Source organism: Salvelinus namaycush, chromosome 36, assembly GCF_016432855.1.
Source record: "Salvelinus namaycush isolate Seneca chromosome 36, SaNama_1.0, whole genome shotgun sequence".
Lineage (NCBI taxonomy): Eukaryota > Metazoa > Chordata > Actinopteri > Salmoniformes > Salmonidae > Salvelinus > Salvelinus namaycush.
The window spans coordinates 9684795-9697809 of record NC_052342.1 but is presented as its reverse complement, the minus strand read 5'-3'; the positions used below and the strand labels follow the sequence as shown (position 1 = coordinate 9697809).

The 13015-nt window shown below is 46.0% G+C and overlaps 1 protein-coding gene across 1 annotated transcript in view; it reads right to left on the bottom strand.

The window, feature by feature from the left end:
* focad (focadhesin) overlaps positions 1-13015 on the bottom strand; it is a 68293-nt gene that overhangs the window by 42229 nt on the left and 13049 nt on the right. The window contains exons 5-10 of the mRNA XM_038975770.1: positions 6252-6353; positions 5711-5954; positions 5337-5537; positions 4658-4745; positions 4128-4321; positions 3587-3847 (exon numbers count right to left, since the gene is read on the bottom strand). Of these exons, the coding sequence (XP_038831698.1) occupies positions 3587-3847; positions 4128-4321; positions 4658-4745; positions 5337-5537; positions 5711-5954; positions 6252-6353 (1090 nt within the window). The remainder of the gene's footprint in view (positions 1-3586; positions 3848-4127; positions 4322-4657; positions 4746-5336; positions 5538-5710; positions 5955-6251; positions 6354-13015) is intronic.

Sequence of the window (13015 nt, the reverse complement as noted above, 5' to 3'; positions counted from 1 at the left end):
CCAAAGCTGCTTCTAACAAAGTATTGACTCAGGGATGTGAATACCTATGCAAATATGATATTTTAGTATTTCAATTTCAATAAATTAGCAAGATTTTCTAAAAACATGTTTTCACTTTGTCATTATGGGGTATTATGTGTAGATGGGTGAGGTTTAACCTTTATTTCCCTTCATTTTGAATTCAGGTTGTAACACTACAAAACATGGAATAAGTAAACAGGTATGACTTCTTTCTGAAGGCACTGTAAGGCTTAATAACAACCTCCGGAATGGGAATGCTCAGTGGTTCCCTCCTAAAATCATATAGCCCCTCCTACCCCCAACAGTGTAAACTGTTCTAACTTCTGAACTGAGACGGTGCGGGATTAACTCCCTGTGCCCCCCCAATAACAGGGACGTAGCCTCTGGCCCCTCCCCATGGATAGCAGGCCTCCCTCTCTTGGCCAATATCCATGATCTTATGGACACCATGGTGAGATCAGGAATGTCACTTACCAGTTAGCGCAAACATGGGATGCATTGGATTGATAGAATTCCGCGTCACTGTCAGTGTGCCTACCATTATTTACTTTCATCACCACTATACATGTTTCCATGTTTCCACCTAACTCTGTTGGCCCCCTGGTTTGGGTTGAAATTGTGTGCAATTGGTTTCATCCAAAAACGTTAGCTTCAAAGGCCAGGGACTTAAGTTAAGTGCGCCGTGAAAGAGCTATTTTCAGTTCTTATAAAATCCAATTACATTTTGAGGGAATCCTCTGAAATGCCCCAATGGGCGCCCCAAACGGTCGTGTCAGAGCAGAGGTTAAAGCCACTACTCCATGCCTTGCTTCCTTCTTTCCTTCCTTCCTTCCTTCCTTCCGGGAGTAAAAGAGTGAGAGAAAGGTGTCCTTCTCTGACCCTCAGTCCCCTGTCGGCGACGCCTCTGCCACTGCTATGCCTTCATTAGCATAACGCGCTTATCGCTCCCCGTTCGCCCACACCTTGCCCTGTTGCCTAGCAACCCTAACATCTGCATGGCTTATCATTGGGGAGGGAGGGGGGGGGGGGTTCTCTCCCTTGCCGTTTTTTGTGTGCCTTTGAGGGAACGGCCACCTGTGTTCCCCAATACAATAACTTACCACCTCTGCAATTACATTAAACGCACCGTTGTAAAAATCTGGGGCCATATGGTGTCAAACTACTCAGAGTACGATCAGTTTTGCCTTTCACATTTCACTAAGTAAGATTACTTAAACAAGGGGAACCTGATCCTAGATCAGCACTCCTACTCTGAGAAGCTTGAAACATACAGCCACAGATCTTTACAACAGTGCATTGAGTGTAACTACAGAGTTTAGATGGTGTGGGGGGGGGGGGGAATTAGCCCACAAGCGAATGGTGTAAAGGAGAAATTAATCAGCCCATAAAAACTGTATATGGGGTGTCGACACACACACACACACACACGTGCACAAACACACACTGTAACGACACAAACATGCTTCATACTGTACACACACACACACACACACACACACACACACACACACCAACACGGAAATACCATGGGTATAAAAGGCACCAATAACTTACTGCTCCCCACTTAACTAGCAGAACAACAGGCGCTCAGGGAGCAATTACAGAATCAAAAGGTGTGCACTAAGCCATCTAATGAGCGCTGCAAATAAGGGTGATATACAATGTGACATTTCTTTATTGTCTATAGCAGGTGATAGTCCTCCAGGGTCGCAGTGTCTGACGGTTTTAATCCTTTGCCTTTCAACCGGCGGTATATAGTGCATCCGGAATGTATTTGAACCCCTTCACTTTTTCCACATTTTGTTATGTTACAGCCTTATTCTAAAATGGATTCAATCGTTTTATTTCCCCTTCATCAATCTACACACAATACCCCATAATGACAAAGCAAAAACAGGTTTTTAGAAATGTTTGCAAAAGTATTGCAAATAAAAACTGAAATAATTGCATTTACATAAGTACTCAGACTCTTTACTCAGTACTTTGTTGAAGCACCTTTGGCAGCGATTACAGCCTCAAGCCTTCTTGGGTATGATGCTACAAGCTTGGCACATCTGTATTTGGGGAGTTTCTCCTATTCCTCTCTGTAGATCCTCTCAAGTTCTGTCTGGTTGGATGGGGAGTGTCGCTGCTATTTTCAGGTCTCTCCAGAGATGTTCGATCGGGTTCAAGTCCAGGGATCTGGCTGGACCACTCAAGGACATTCAGAGACTTGTCCCGAAGCCACTCCTACGTTGTCTTGGCTGTGTGTTTACGGTCGTTGTCCTGTTGGAAGGTGAACCTCTAGAGCAGGTTTCAATCAAGGATCTCTGTACTTTGTTCCGTTCATCTTTCCCTCGATCCTGACTAGTATCAGTCCCTGCCGCATGATGCTACCACCACCATGCTTAAGCCGGAGGGATGGTATTGCCAGGTGATGAGCAGTGCCTGGTTTCCTCTAGACGTTACGCTTGGCATTCAGGCTAAAGAGTTCATTATTGGTTTCATCAGACCAGAGAATCTTGTTTCTCATGGTCTGAGAGTTCTTTAGGTACCTTTTGGCAAACTCCAAGCGGGCTGTCATGTGCCTTTTAGTGAGGACTGGCTTCCGTCTGCCGACTCTACCATAAAGGCCTGATTGGTGGAGGGCTGCAGAGATGGTCGGGTTCTTGGTCACCTCACTGACCAAGGCCCTTCGCTCCCGGTTGCTCAGTTTGGCTGGGTGGCCAGCTCTAGGAAGAGTGTTGGTGGTTCCAAACGTCTTACATTTAAGAATGATGATGGCCACTCTCTTCTTGGAAACCTTCAATGCTGCAGAAATTGTTCGGTACCATTCCCCAGATCTGTTCCTCAACCCAATCCTGTCTCGGAGCTCTACGGACAATTTCTTCGACCTCATGGCTTGGATTTTGCTCTGGCATGCACTGTCAACTGTGGGAGCTTATATAGACAGGTGTGTGCCTTCCCAAATCATGTCCAATCAATTGAATTTACGACAGGTCGACTCCAATCAAGTTGTAGAAACATCTCAAGGATAATCAATGGAAACAGGATGCACCTGAGCTCAATTTCAAATCTCATAGCAAAGGGTCTGAATACTTTCCATATGCACTGTAGTGATAGCAACAAACAGGGTTGTGTTCAGTAGGGAGAAACTGTTTGGAAGCAGAGTGAAACAGGGAATAAGAATGCACATTTTTGTTTTCAGTTTCAAAGCGATTTGCTCCAGTTTACCGTTCTGAACAAGACAGGGCAGGCAAAAAAAAATATGCATAACGTTTCTGTATTTTTTTGGGCAGGATTTAACATCATACGAAATGGATGACGGTGTGCACAATTTTCGGGGACCCATTTTGGCTCGTGAGCTCTACTTTCAAAACTACTGGCTGAAATTATACAAAACCTTTTAACGCATCTTTAAGTGATTCAATAAAAACTATTGTTCACCCCCAAAAAGTATGACAGTTCTGTGTTTCCTAGAGTTGAACTTTATATAACTTTCAGTTATGTATGAATGTGGGTCTTGCATGTGGTCAACAGTAACTTCAATAAAATGTGGCTTCAGCATGCGGTTTCCAGTAGCTACCTGTGCGGGGTCTGCCTGGGCGATGGCAGCTGCGGTTTTCAGGGCCAGTCTGCAGACGTCCTGCTGACCGGTGACCACCAGGTGAGCCACGGTAAGGGTGAGGGGAAAGGGGACGCGCTGGCTCAGGGGCAGGGCCGAGGTCACCACCAAGAGCCACTCGCTAGCCGCCACCGGGTCCCCTGTCACCTGGCGTAGGACCTGGGTGGCCACCAGCACCTCACTGGACCACGGGCTGAGGGGTAAGGCTAACTGGGACACCTTCTGGTAAGGAGTAGGAAAGAGAGTGGGGATAAGGGGGAGATGAGGGTTGGAGGGGGGTTGGCAGAACTATGGGTATAAAGACCATATGCTAACAAGAATGCAGGGCATCATATTTACAGTATGACACACGTACTGTTAACTTGGCATATTTCATTGCTTGGCATTAATCAATGCTCCTCTCACGCACGTCATAAAAAAGGTAAATCTGGAGGTAAATCCGCTTCAAGTTTTTTTGTGAGTAGGCCTTTATAGAAATTAACTAAGAAGTGCATTTGTTTACCTCAGCAGGCTTGGAGGACTCTCTCTGGGCATTCTGTAGGAGGCTCTGGGCCAGGCTTTGGTTACGTGTGTGTGTGAGGGGGTCCGTCAGGGGCTCCATGAGGGAGGAGCAGGAGAGGACCTGCAGGAGAGGCAGCACCAGCACCGGGGTCCCCCAGGGGGGTCGCTCACACTCTGGGGGGGCCAGACTTAGGGCTGCAGGGGGTAAAGATACCATCATTAAGAGGGTTGGGGTGTAGGGATGGAGAGAGAGGGAGCGATGAGTGTGTGGATAGCCGGAGGCAAGTATAGTGGAGAGAGACAGAGAGAGGTGCATGTAGGGAAGGTAGAGAAAAGAGAGGCGAGTGTGGGGGAGGGAGAGAGCGTGGAAGAGTGAGACAGGTGAGAGTAGTAGAGAAAGAGGCAAAAGGAACAAGTGAGAGAGGTGAGTGAGTGACAGAGAGTGAGAGAGGTGAGTTTAGAGGAGAAGAGAGAGGGACAAAGAGAGGGACCAGTCTGTGTAAGGAGAGGAAGCTGAGAGAGAGTTGATACCCAGTGTAAGCAGCCCGGTCTGCTGGGACGCTGAGGCCTCGAGAAGGAGCAGAGCCAAGCCCACCATCATGTCCTCCACAGGGAACTCCTGGAAAAACACACACATGCAGTCACACGCACGCACTTTCGAGGAAGTGAGAATACAAACTGACAACCCCCTCCTACCCCCCCCAACACAAACACATACACACACATCCCAACCCCGAGGGGTCTTGAAAACGCAGGGATCGTAAGCGCAGCACACTGAGCTCAAAAGATTCCCTCTCAGTCTCCAACCCCCGGAGGAATCTTTGGAGCTGTGTGTGCTCCCCAACCAATGCTTTGAGGAGATTAGGATCGCACAGCGAGGCGGATCTGGATACATTGAGCGGGAGCTGTCGACAGAATCCTAACAAACCTCCACAGCCACAGGCAGACAAACAAGCTAAAGAGCTGCTGTGCTTTGTGTCTGTCTGTGGGGAAACGGTTTGCTGGGGGTTCTTCCTTCTCAGAAATATAACATAACCATAAACAGCGGTGCAACGTCTGAAAGAGCGTGAAGCAAGAGGCTGATCTCATTAGAAGCCACACAAACTGCTTCCTGATCTGTGCAGATGAAGGAGATAAGACAAGGTGAGGAAGCCATTTTAAACTATTGAGATGTAGCCCTGGTCTACTTTGGCTTGCGCGGCTGGCTCACCTCTGTGCGGGTGGAGAGGAGCTGGTGCAGTAGTTGGAGTAGTGGTCTGCAGTCTCCGCTAAGCTTCAGACTTAGCTGACAGGCACACAGCAGCTGCAGGGCCAGCCGGGCCCTCTCACTCCCCCAGTCGGCCACCTCCAGGGCCGGGATCATGGCCTCCACGAGGCCCCGCAGCTCCAACACTGCCTCCACACTGTCCACCTGAAGATGGAGACATAACACAGGCCGCGTCAATGATCATACCATACCTGCTATGTTGTGTCTTTCACATGTGCTGTATTTTGCTATGCTATAGTGGGTTCACAGGTTCATGTCTACACTGTAAATGGTGTGTTTCCTCAAAGAAACAAAAAGGAAAACCAATCTCATCTCACCTGCATGTGAGGAACTAGCTCGTAGAGACAGCGAACCAGGCTGTGGCATACCACAGGGCTCTGTCCCGGGTCCTCTTCATTTTCCTGGTCTTTCTTCTTTTCTTGGTTGTGATCCCCCGGCTGGGGGGGCAGTAGGACCCTGAGGAGGCTGTGTCTGAGCAGAGCGTACTCTGGCAGCCGCTGGGGCTCACAGTACAGGTAGCGCAGGAAGGGGGCCAACATGGTCACGTACGCAGACTCACCCCTACACGTGTTATATGCATGCACACACACGCACAGACAGGGGAAATCTACGTTAAACACACACTTGCACGTCCATGTAGTAAAATGTAACTTTAAAGCAGATTTATAGTAGATAATAACACGCCTCGAAGAAGAACACAACTCAAACAGGTGAACTAGCTGACAGTCATGTCATGATTTATGGAGGACGCTCCAGCTATACGACCAGATGACTTGGACATGTTTGAAGGCCGAGCAGTTCGGCCTCTCCTCTAGTTGGTTCGCGGGGCTGGCCAGGGAAGAAAACCCTTTAGCTAACCTGTCAGCGGCCCGCTGGATGAAGTCGTCAATCTCCAGCAGCAGAACGGGCCAGCAGTCAGGGCGGTTCTCCAAGACGATGATGTATGGATGGGGGCTGCTCCTGTAACATATTAATTTATTTGTTTGGCTTTGCTTTGGGCTACTGGTAGGTATGCAATCTCTATGGATGTGTGAAGATGAGTTATGTTTGCTCACACACTGTAAATAAATCAGTAAAATTAGTGTGCGTCCCAAAGCGGCAACCCATTCCTTATGTGGTTCACTACTTTTGACCAGAACACTATGGGCCCTGGTCAAATGAAGTTCACTATGTAGATAATAGGGTGGCATATGGGACGCAACCATAGTGTCTTATAAGCCCATATGTCTAGGCAGCAAAGACACTTAAATAAACAAATCATTCATAATCAATTATCCCACTTGTTTATCTGTCTTCCTTCGTCTCATTTAGCTGACAAGGCCAATGCAAAGCAATCAAGGTTTCAGGTTTCAAGTCCATGTGAAAAGTGCCGGTCCGCTGGAGTTTAGTTTGAAAGCTAATGCAACACATACGCATGAACATATAAAAAACAGGGGAAAAAAGACATTTGGATATTTGGTTTCATGTATTCTGTTCCCTTATTTAGATATTTCATTATATTACAGGCCAGTGGGTAATAGTGTAGATATTAGGGCCACTTCGTTGTGCTCATAGTCTTTCCCTGAATGAGTGTGAGTCTAGCAGAAGCCTGGCCTTGAAGAAGGGTGTGACTGACTGATGCATCTGGGCCTCATCGACTAAGAGTTTCTCAGGCAAATGTTCTTCTGAACAACTTAATGTTGAGGTCAAAGGCTGTTTACACAGCCACCCTAAATCAGATTTTCTTTCTATATCCGATATCGCTTTCTGACCCTCCACACAGTTTTACATGTGACCCATATCAGATTTGCGCATTCACACTGACATAGCATTTGAAGTAGCACGCAGATGCAATGCTCATTTCCCGTCCCTGTTCCTTAAAAAGTTGGTGGTTGTCATGGTAACGGCAGGTTATGTGCAATAAGATACACGTCAGAGCAAAAAAAATCTGATATGAGCGTCCTGACAGAGGCCGCATAGGGTTTGTGTCAGAATTGAGATCCACATATGGAAGTGGTATAAATTGGAAGTCAAAAGATCAGATTCCATGTGGGTTTTTGTTGTTGTTAATGTTTACACATTTTACATTTTAAACAGTTTAGATAGGTATCAGATATGCAAATAATTGCAAGACCTGAATTGGACTGCTGCATAAACACAACTAACATCCTAAAATGACCACAGAACTCTGAATTAGGTCAGATATCAGTCAGCAGCTTAATCTTGTCACAAAATTGTTTCACTGAGACGTGACCTATCCATCAAACAATATATAGTCACATTTAGATGTAGTAATTAACTAAGAATCTGTCTTAGTTGGAAACAAGCCAAATAGTCTTAATATAGGGCTATTACTTTTTAGTCCATCTTAAAACAGATATTTTGTTGTCATGCTGAGCCTTAAAAATGGGCATAACCAGAGGCTTTCTACAAAGTCTACAAAGCTCTGTGTAACTTGGCAGACGAGTTCTTCTTCTGACCTGCCCAAAGTGTACATAGATTCCTCCAGGACAATGGATCCACTTCTGACCACCAAGCTTCAAAAAGGTTGATGTAGGCAAGTCCTATGCCTCAAGCTAAGGCTAATGGAGTTTAGGCCGACAAGAAAGCAGCTCACACAGGAAACCTCTCTACCCAACAAAGTCCCTGGCAATGCCTTTAAATGGCCTGGCTGTCATTGTAACAGGATCTTGCCTTATCTACTGTCAGACTGGACAACAAAAGAGAGGGGGCACAAAAACATTACGAGGAGGACTACCAAAGCCAAAGAAGCCTCTTCCGAGGCTAATGCCTGCCCTCGCCCCTCCTCCCAGTCTTCCCCCTGCCACCTGGGGGTTGGGGCAGGGCTGGCGTCAGGCAGACTGTGCCCAGGCTAAGATCTGGCCACCGGCCGACTGGCGAACAGAGGGGCTGTGGTGCTCCTGGTCCCAACAATCCACAATGATGTTCAATTAGGTCAGAAAAGGAGCTCCAGTCCTGAGTAGTTGTAAGAGGGAAATGGTTGACTGTCTTAGTGGTTAAAGAAAAGTAGGTAAACTCTGAACACCAGAGGAGCTGGAGCTGAAGAGGGCAAAGGCTCTTTTATGAAAAGTGATTCATGGATTACAATAACGAGGACATAGCATCCCACTCTTTAGAATCTGAATGAGTAAACCAACCTGAAGTCTACATTTCAAGAGAGATTGGACATGGCCTTTGAACAAGACAAAGGCCCAGGTTAAAACAACACACTTGTGGCAGGGGGACATTGCCTGCAGACAGACAGGCGTGATTCTGACCACTGCCCCACGTCAATCATTGCACGCGCCACTGAGTGCCTCCAACACTGGAGGAAGGACGTCTCTCTCTCTCCCTCTCCCTCCCTCTCTCTCGTGTGACTGACCAGCTTGCCTGCCACAGTCTCTTGCGGAACAAAGCATCCCCCTTCCTTTACCTCCCCCTTCCCCTTCCCTCCACGTCCCATGCCGTAATCTGTCTGACTATCTCTCTATCCCTCTCCTCAGGTTCCCCGTGGTTCGTCTCAACCTCCAGTTCAATGCGGCCTATCCATCAGGCCTTCTTTCTCTCCAGACAGGCCAGACAGACCCACCATTACCTGCTTTCACAGCCAGACAATGGAGGGAGCAGGAAGCCGACAAGACTGACCTTGCTACCTTGCCATTGTTGAACTGCAAGTTCATTGGCAGTGGCAGAATAAAGGGCGCTGGGTTGGAGGGTAACAGGGCTTTAAAATCAAAGTTTGTCGTCTTCAGATTTTAAAAAAGTGGTCTGAAGTCCACATCCCACACCATTGGTTGTGTAGATACACTATACCAGGCTATATGGCTGAAGTTATAATGAATAGAAAAGATTTGGAAATTAGATAGTGTTCATCTTTTCCATTCATTTGTGATTGAGGCAAACAGCTGGATCTAGCCCACATAACAGATGGCGTGCAACATGAACACACCTCCCCCATTAGACCAGTTAGGACACGTGTCAAACTCATTCCACAGAGGGCCGAGTGTCTGCGGGTTTTCACGCCACCCTTGTACTTGATAGATTAATAAAGTCATTAATTAGTAAGGAACTCCCCTGACCAGGTTGTCTATGTCCAAAAACCCGCAGACACTGTCCCTTTACAGCTAGAATCCTTAAATACAGCATTTTATTAATTTTTTAAAACTTATAAATGAAGGATAAATACCCATTTATTCTTGAAGAATAAATCAAATCAAAGTTTGTCACGTGCGCCAAATACCGAATGATAAGGGTAGCAATTTCACAATGCAAAGTGATTCACAGTGCAAATTTTTCCTCCCCAAGATAAAGTTTCTTTACAACTTTGTAACCTCAAATCAAATCAAAGTTTATTTGTCACGTGCGCCAAAAAACAACAGGTGTAGACCTTACAGTGAAATGCTTACTTACAGGCTCTAACCAACAGTTCAAAAAAGGTATTAGGTGAGCAATAGGTAAGTAAAGAAATAAAAACAGTAAAAAGACAGTGAAAAATAACAGCAGCGAGGCTATATACAGTAGCGAGGCTACATACAGGCACCGGTTAGTCGGGCTGATTGAGGTAGTATGTACATGTAGATATGGTTAAAGTGACTATGCATATATGATGAACAGAGTAGCAGTAGCGTAAAATATACTTGTCTTATGAGTTTAGTTAAACTGCTGTATCCTATCAGAACCCAAAATATAATTTTGTTTTACTCCAAAGTTTGTAAACAAACACTGTATAGCCTCAAAACATGGTTCAAACTATAATGTTGATATAATGGATGGTCAGTCCTTGCATCCATAGCTTTGTCTATGAATTTGAGAGCAGTTACATTTCTCCAGCTCCATCTCTTAGTTGTTTTTTTACAAAACAGGGATGGGGAGAACACTTTGTTACTGTTATAATTAAGGATTCTAACTTTAACTGCCCAATTAACTTTGAACTGTCCTTTTAAGAACCCACCAGTCTGGCAATGTGTGCAGGTTACACTGACTCCCAGATGAACTCAGATCACACAAAAGGAGGTGGGGGTTGGGGTGAGGGAGACACGACAGGGCCTCACCGGGAGAAATGTATACAAGCTTTAGTGCCACACCAAGTCGGAATCGGAAATCGTCGGACGCCCAGGAGATGCAGCTGAATTGAAGCCTGTCTGGTTGGGTGGGACCGACAAGGTTATGGGGACAGACAGACAGATACAGGACGTGATCCTGGGAGAATGTCGCTCGTTTTCGCATCGCCTGAACACCCCCTCCTTCTGGTCCCGCTGGGTAGTTAAGTGGCTTAGTGTCTCTGTGGAAGATTGAGCGGAGCAGCGGCGGGCAGACGGTCAACAATGGGCACCTAGTGGGCATTCTTCATTAATCCCGCAGCATTTACAATCGCCCGGCAGAGCCAGGCGCATCCACCAATGGCGGAGCGGGGCTGTCGGCCCGGCGGCTCCACCCTGCTGCCCCAGGCACATTCATCTTCTCACCAGGGAATGACAGGGAGTGAGACGGAGAAGAGATGTAAAGAAGGGGAAAAGGTAACAATAAAATGGAGGGAAATATAGAGGAAGGGGGGAGGTATAGAAAGAGAGATACAGGTATGGTGTGAGAAAACAAGAGGGATGGAGAAAGATAGAGAAAAGATAGGCCTAGCTTGCATCTGTGTCTTTTTACCCACAACTCTGTAACTGATTTCGGGGGCCCCAGGATCTCGGCAGAGGTCCACATCAAAGACTGGGGTAGGGAAAACGAGGACAGGGGAGGGGGAGGATTCTCTCTACAGGCTTTGAGAAAAGCATACATTTCTGCCCTGGATATACAGTAGCTAAGAGTTGTGTACATTTTACAATTACAATTTTGCCATCTAGCAGACGCTGTTATTTAGAGAAGCCTACAGTAGTGAGTGCATACATTTTCATACTTGTCCCCCATGGGAAGCGAACCCACAACCCTGGTATCGCAAGCGCCATGCTCTACCAACTGAGCTACACGGGACTGTATTGACTTGTCCCCAGAAGGATTCCCCTACCCTTGGTGGTTGACACCCATTCATTCTCAAAACCGGAATAGCCATGTCCGTCTTGGAGAGTTGTGTGCTGGCTAGCTGGCTCAAGGTGCAGCTTACTATATGGCTGCTCAGATCACTATTGAAGCATCTAGTGGCTGTAGACGCTGGCCCTTTTGTACTCTGACGCGATTCGACCCTACCCCCCCAACTCATGCACCTCATTCCTGACACCTTAAGTGACGGCTGAGGTGTCATGATACATGGTTCATCACTCCACTATGAAATTAAATCAGAGCTGGGCCTTAACAGCCCATCGGTGTAGGTTGATGTTACCCAAATGAGATATTAATCATTATCAGCAGGATGGCTCAGCCAGAGGACAATCCTATGGAAGGGGTCGGTATACTAACTTCCTAGCATTTCTCCACAGGGAAATAATTCTATGCTTCCCAAATTAAACCCTATAGTGCACTACTTTTGACCAGCCCTGGTTAAAAGTGGTGCACTAAGGAATAGGGTGGCATTTGGAACGCAGTCATGATCTACAGCCCCATAATTGCAGTAGAAGGCAAAGTACTCCCATATTACTATGATATCATCACAGCATTTCTACTGCTGTACAAAAGACTAAGACATACTCCGAGTTGATATTCACGTAATAAGGAATTCCCCTCGACCACAACTTGGGGGAAACAAACATTCTTTCCCATTCCCCCCCATGGTAAAATATTTTTGGCTTACACAGAATGAGAGAGAAAAAACATCCCAAACGCTGCTGTGTTGTTCAATGTACATGTAACCAGGTCAAAAATCCTGTGAGAAGAGGCTTCAGGCTATTCGGCGTGGGAGAGTGGGAAATGTGGGGACCCTGTGTCCAAGTAGCTATGGGTGTGGAAAACATTTCATCACAGGTAAGACATTTAACTAGTTTAGTATAGCCCATGTGTAACTCCACTCACTACTTGTAACTGTATAGTCTGTTAGTTTGTGTCGTTGGTTTTGGCTAGCTTAAATGTTCCAGTCGGTAGCTAGCTGGCTTGCACTCACTCATGTGGCTGCTAGCACCTTCATGAAAAGGGAAATGAGGGAAGCCCTACAATATAGTGTTTTTCTAAGTAGTGTGAACTCTTAGAAAAAAGTACATGTTGTACTTTTCTTAAATGTAGTTTTGTAATTGACTAAAACAAGGAGACAACAAGATAACTGCGTTTGAAAAGGGTCAAGTTTCTACTGTGAGCCAATGGTGTAACCTAGGTAACCACAGGTTGTTTTCCCCACAGGCGTCCTATCTAATACCGACTGGGACTATTACTACTCAGAAACAGTACTATTATGACCTCGTTGTAGCATTTCTATGAAAACCCATTAAGACATTAGGCTACTAATGTACTACATCTGTAGCATTTTCATGACTTCATTAGAATCTTAGATTACTATGATGACATCAATGAAGTATTTCCACAACTAAATAACAACATTGTAGTATTTCCATGACCTTACAGCGGAGTAACTCAGATATTACTACTACAGACGCTATTATGACAATGTTATCATAACCATAGGGGAAAACATAACTACCTCAGATGTTATGACATCACGCTATTATGACTATTACAGATGCTATTCTGACAGGGAGAGATGTTATGACATGTTTTAT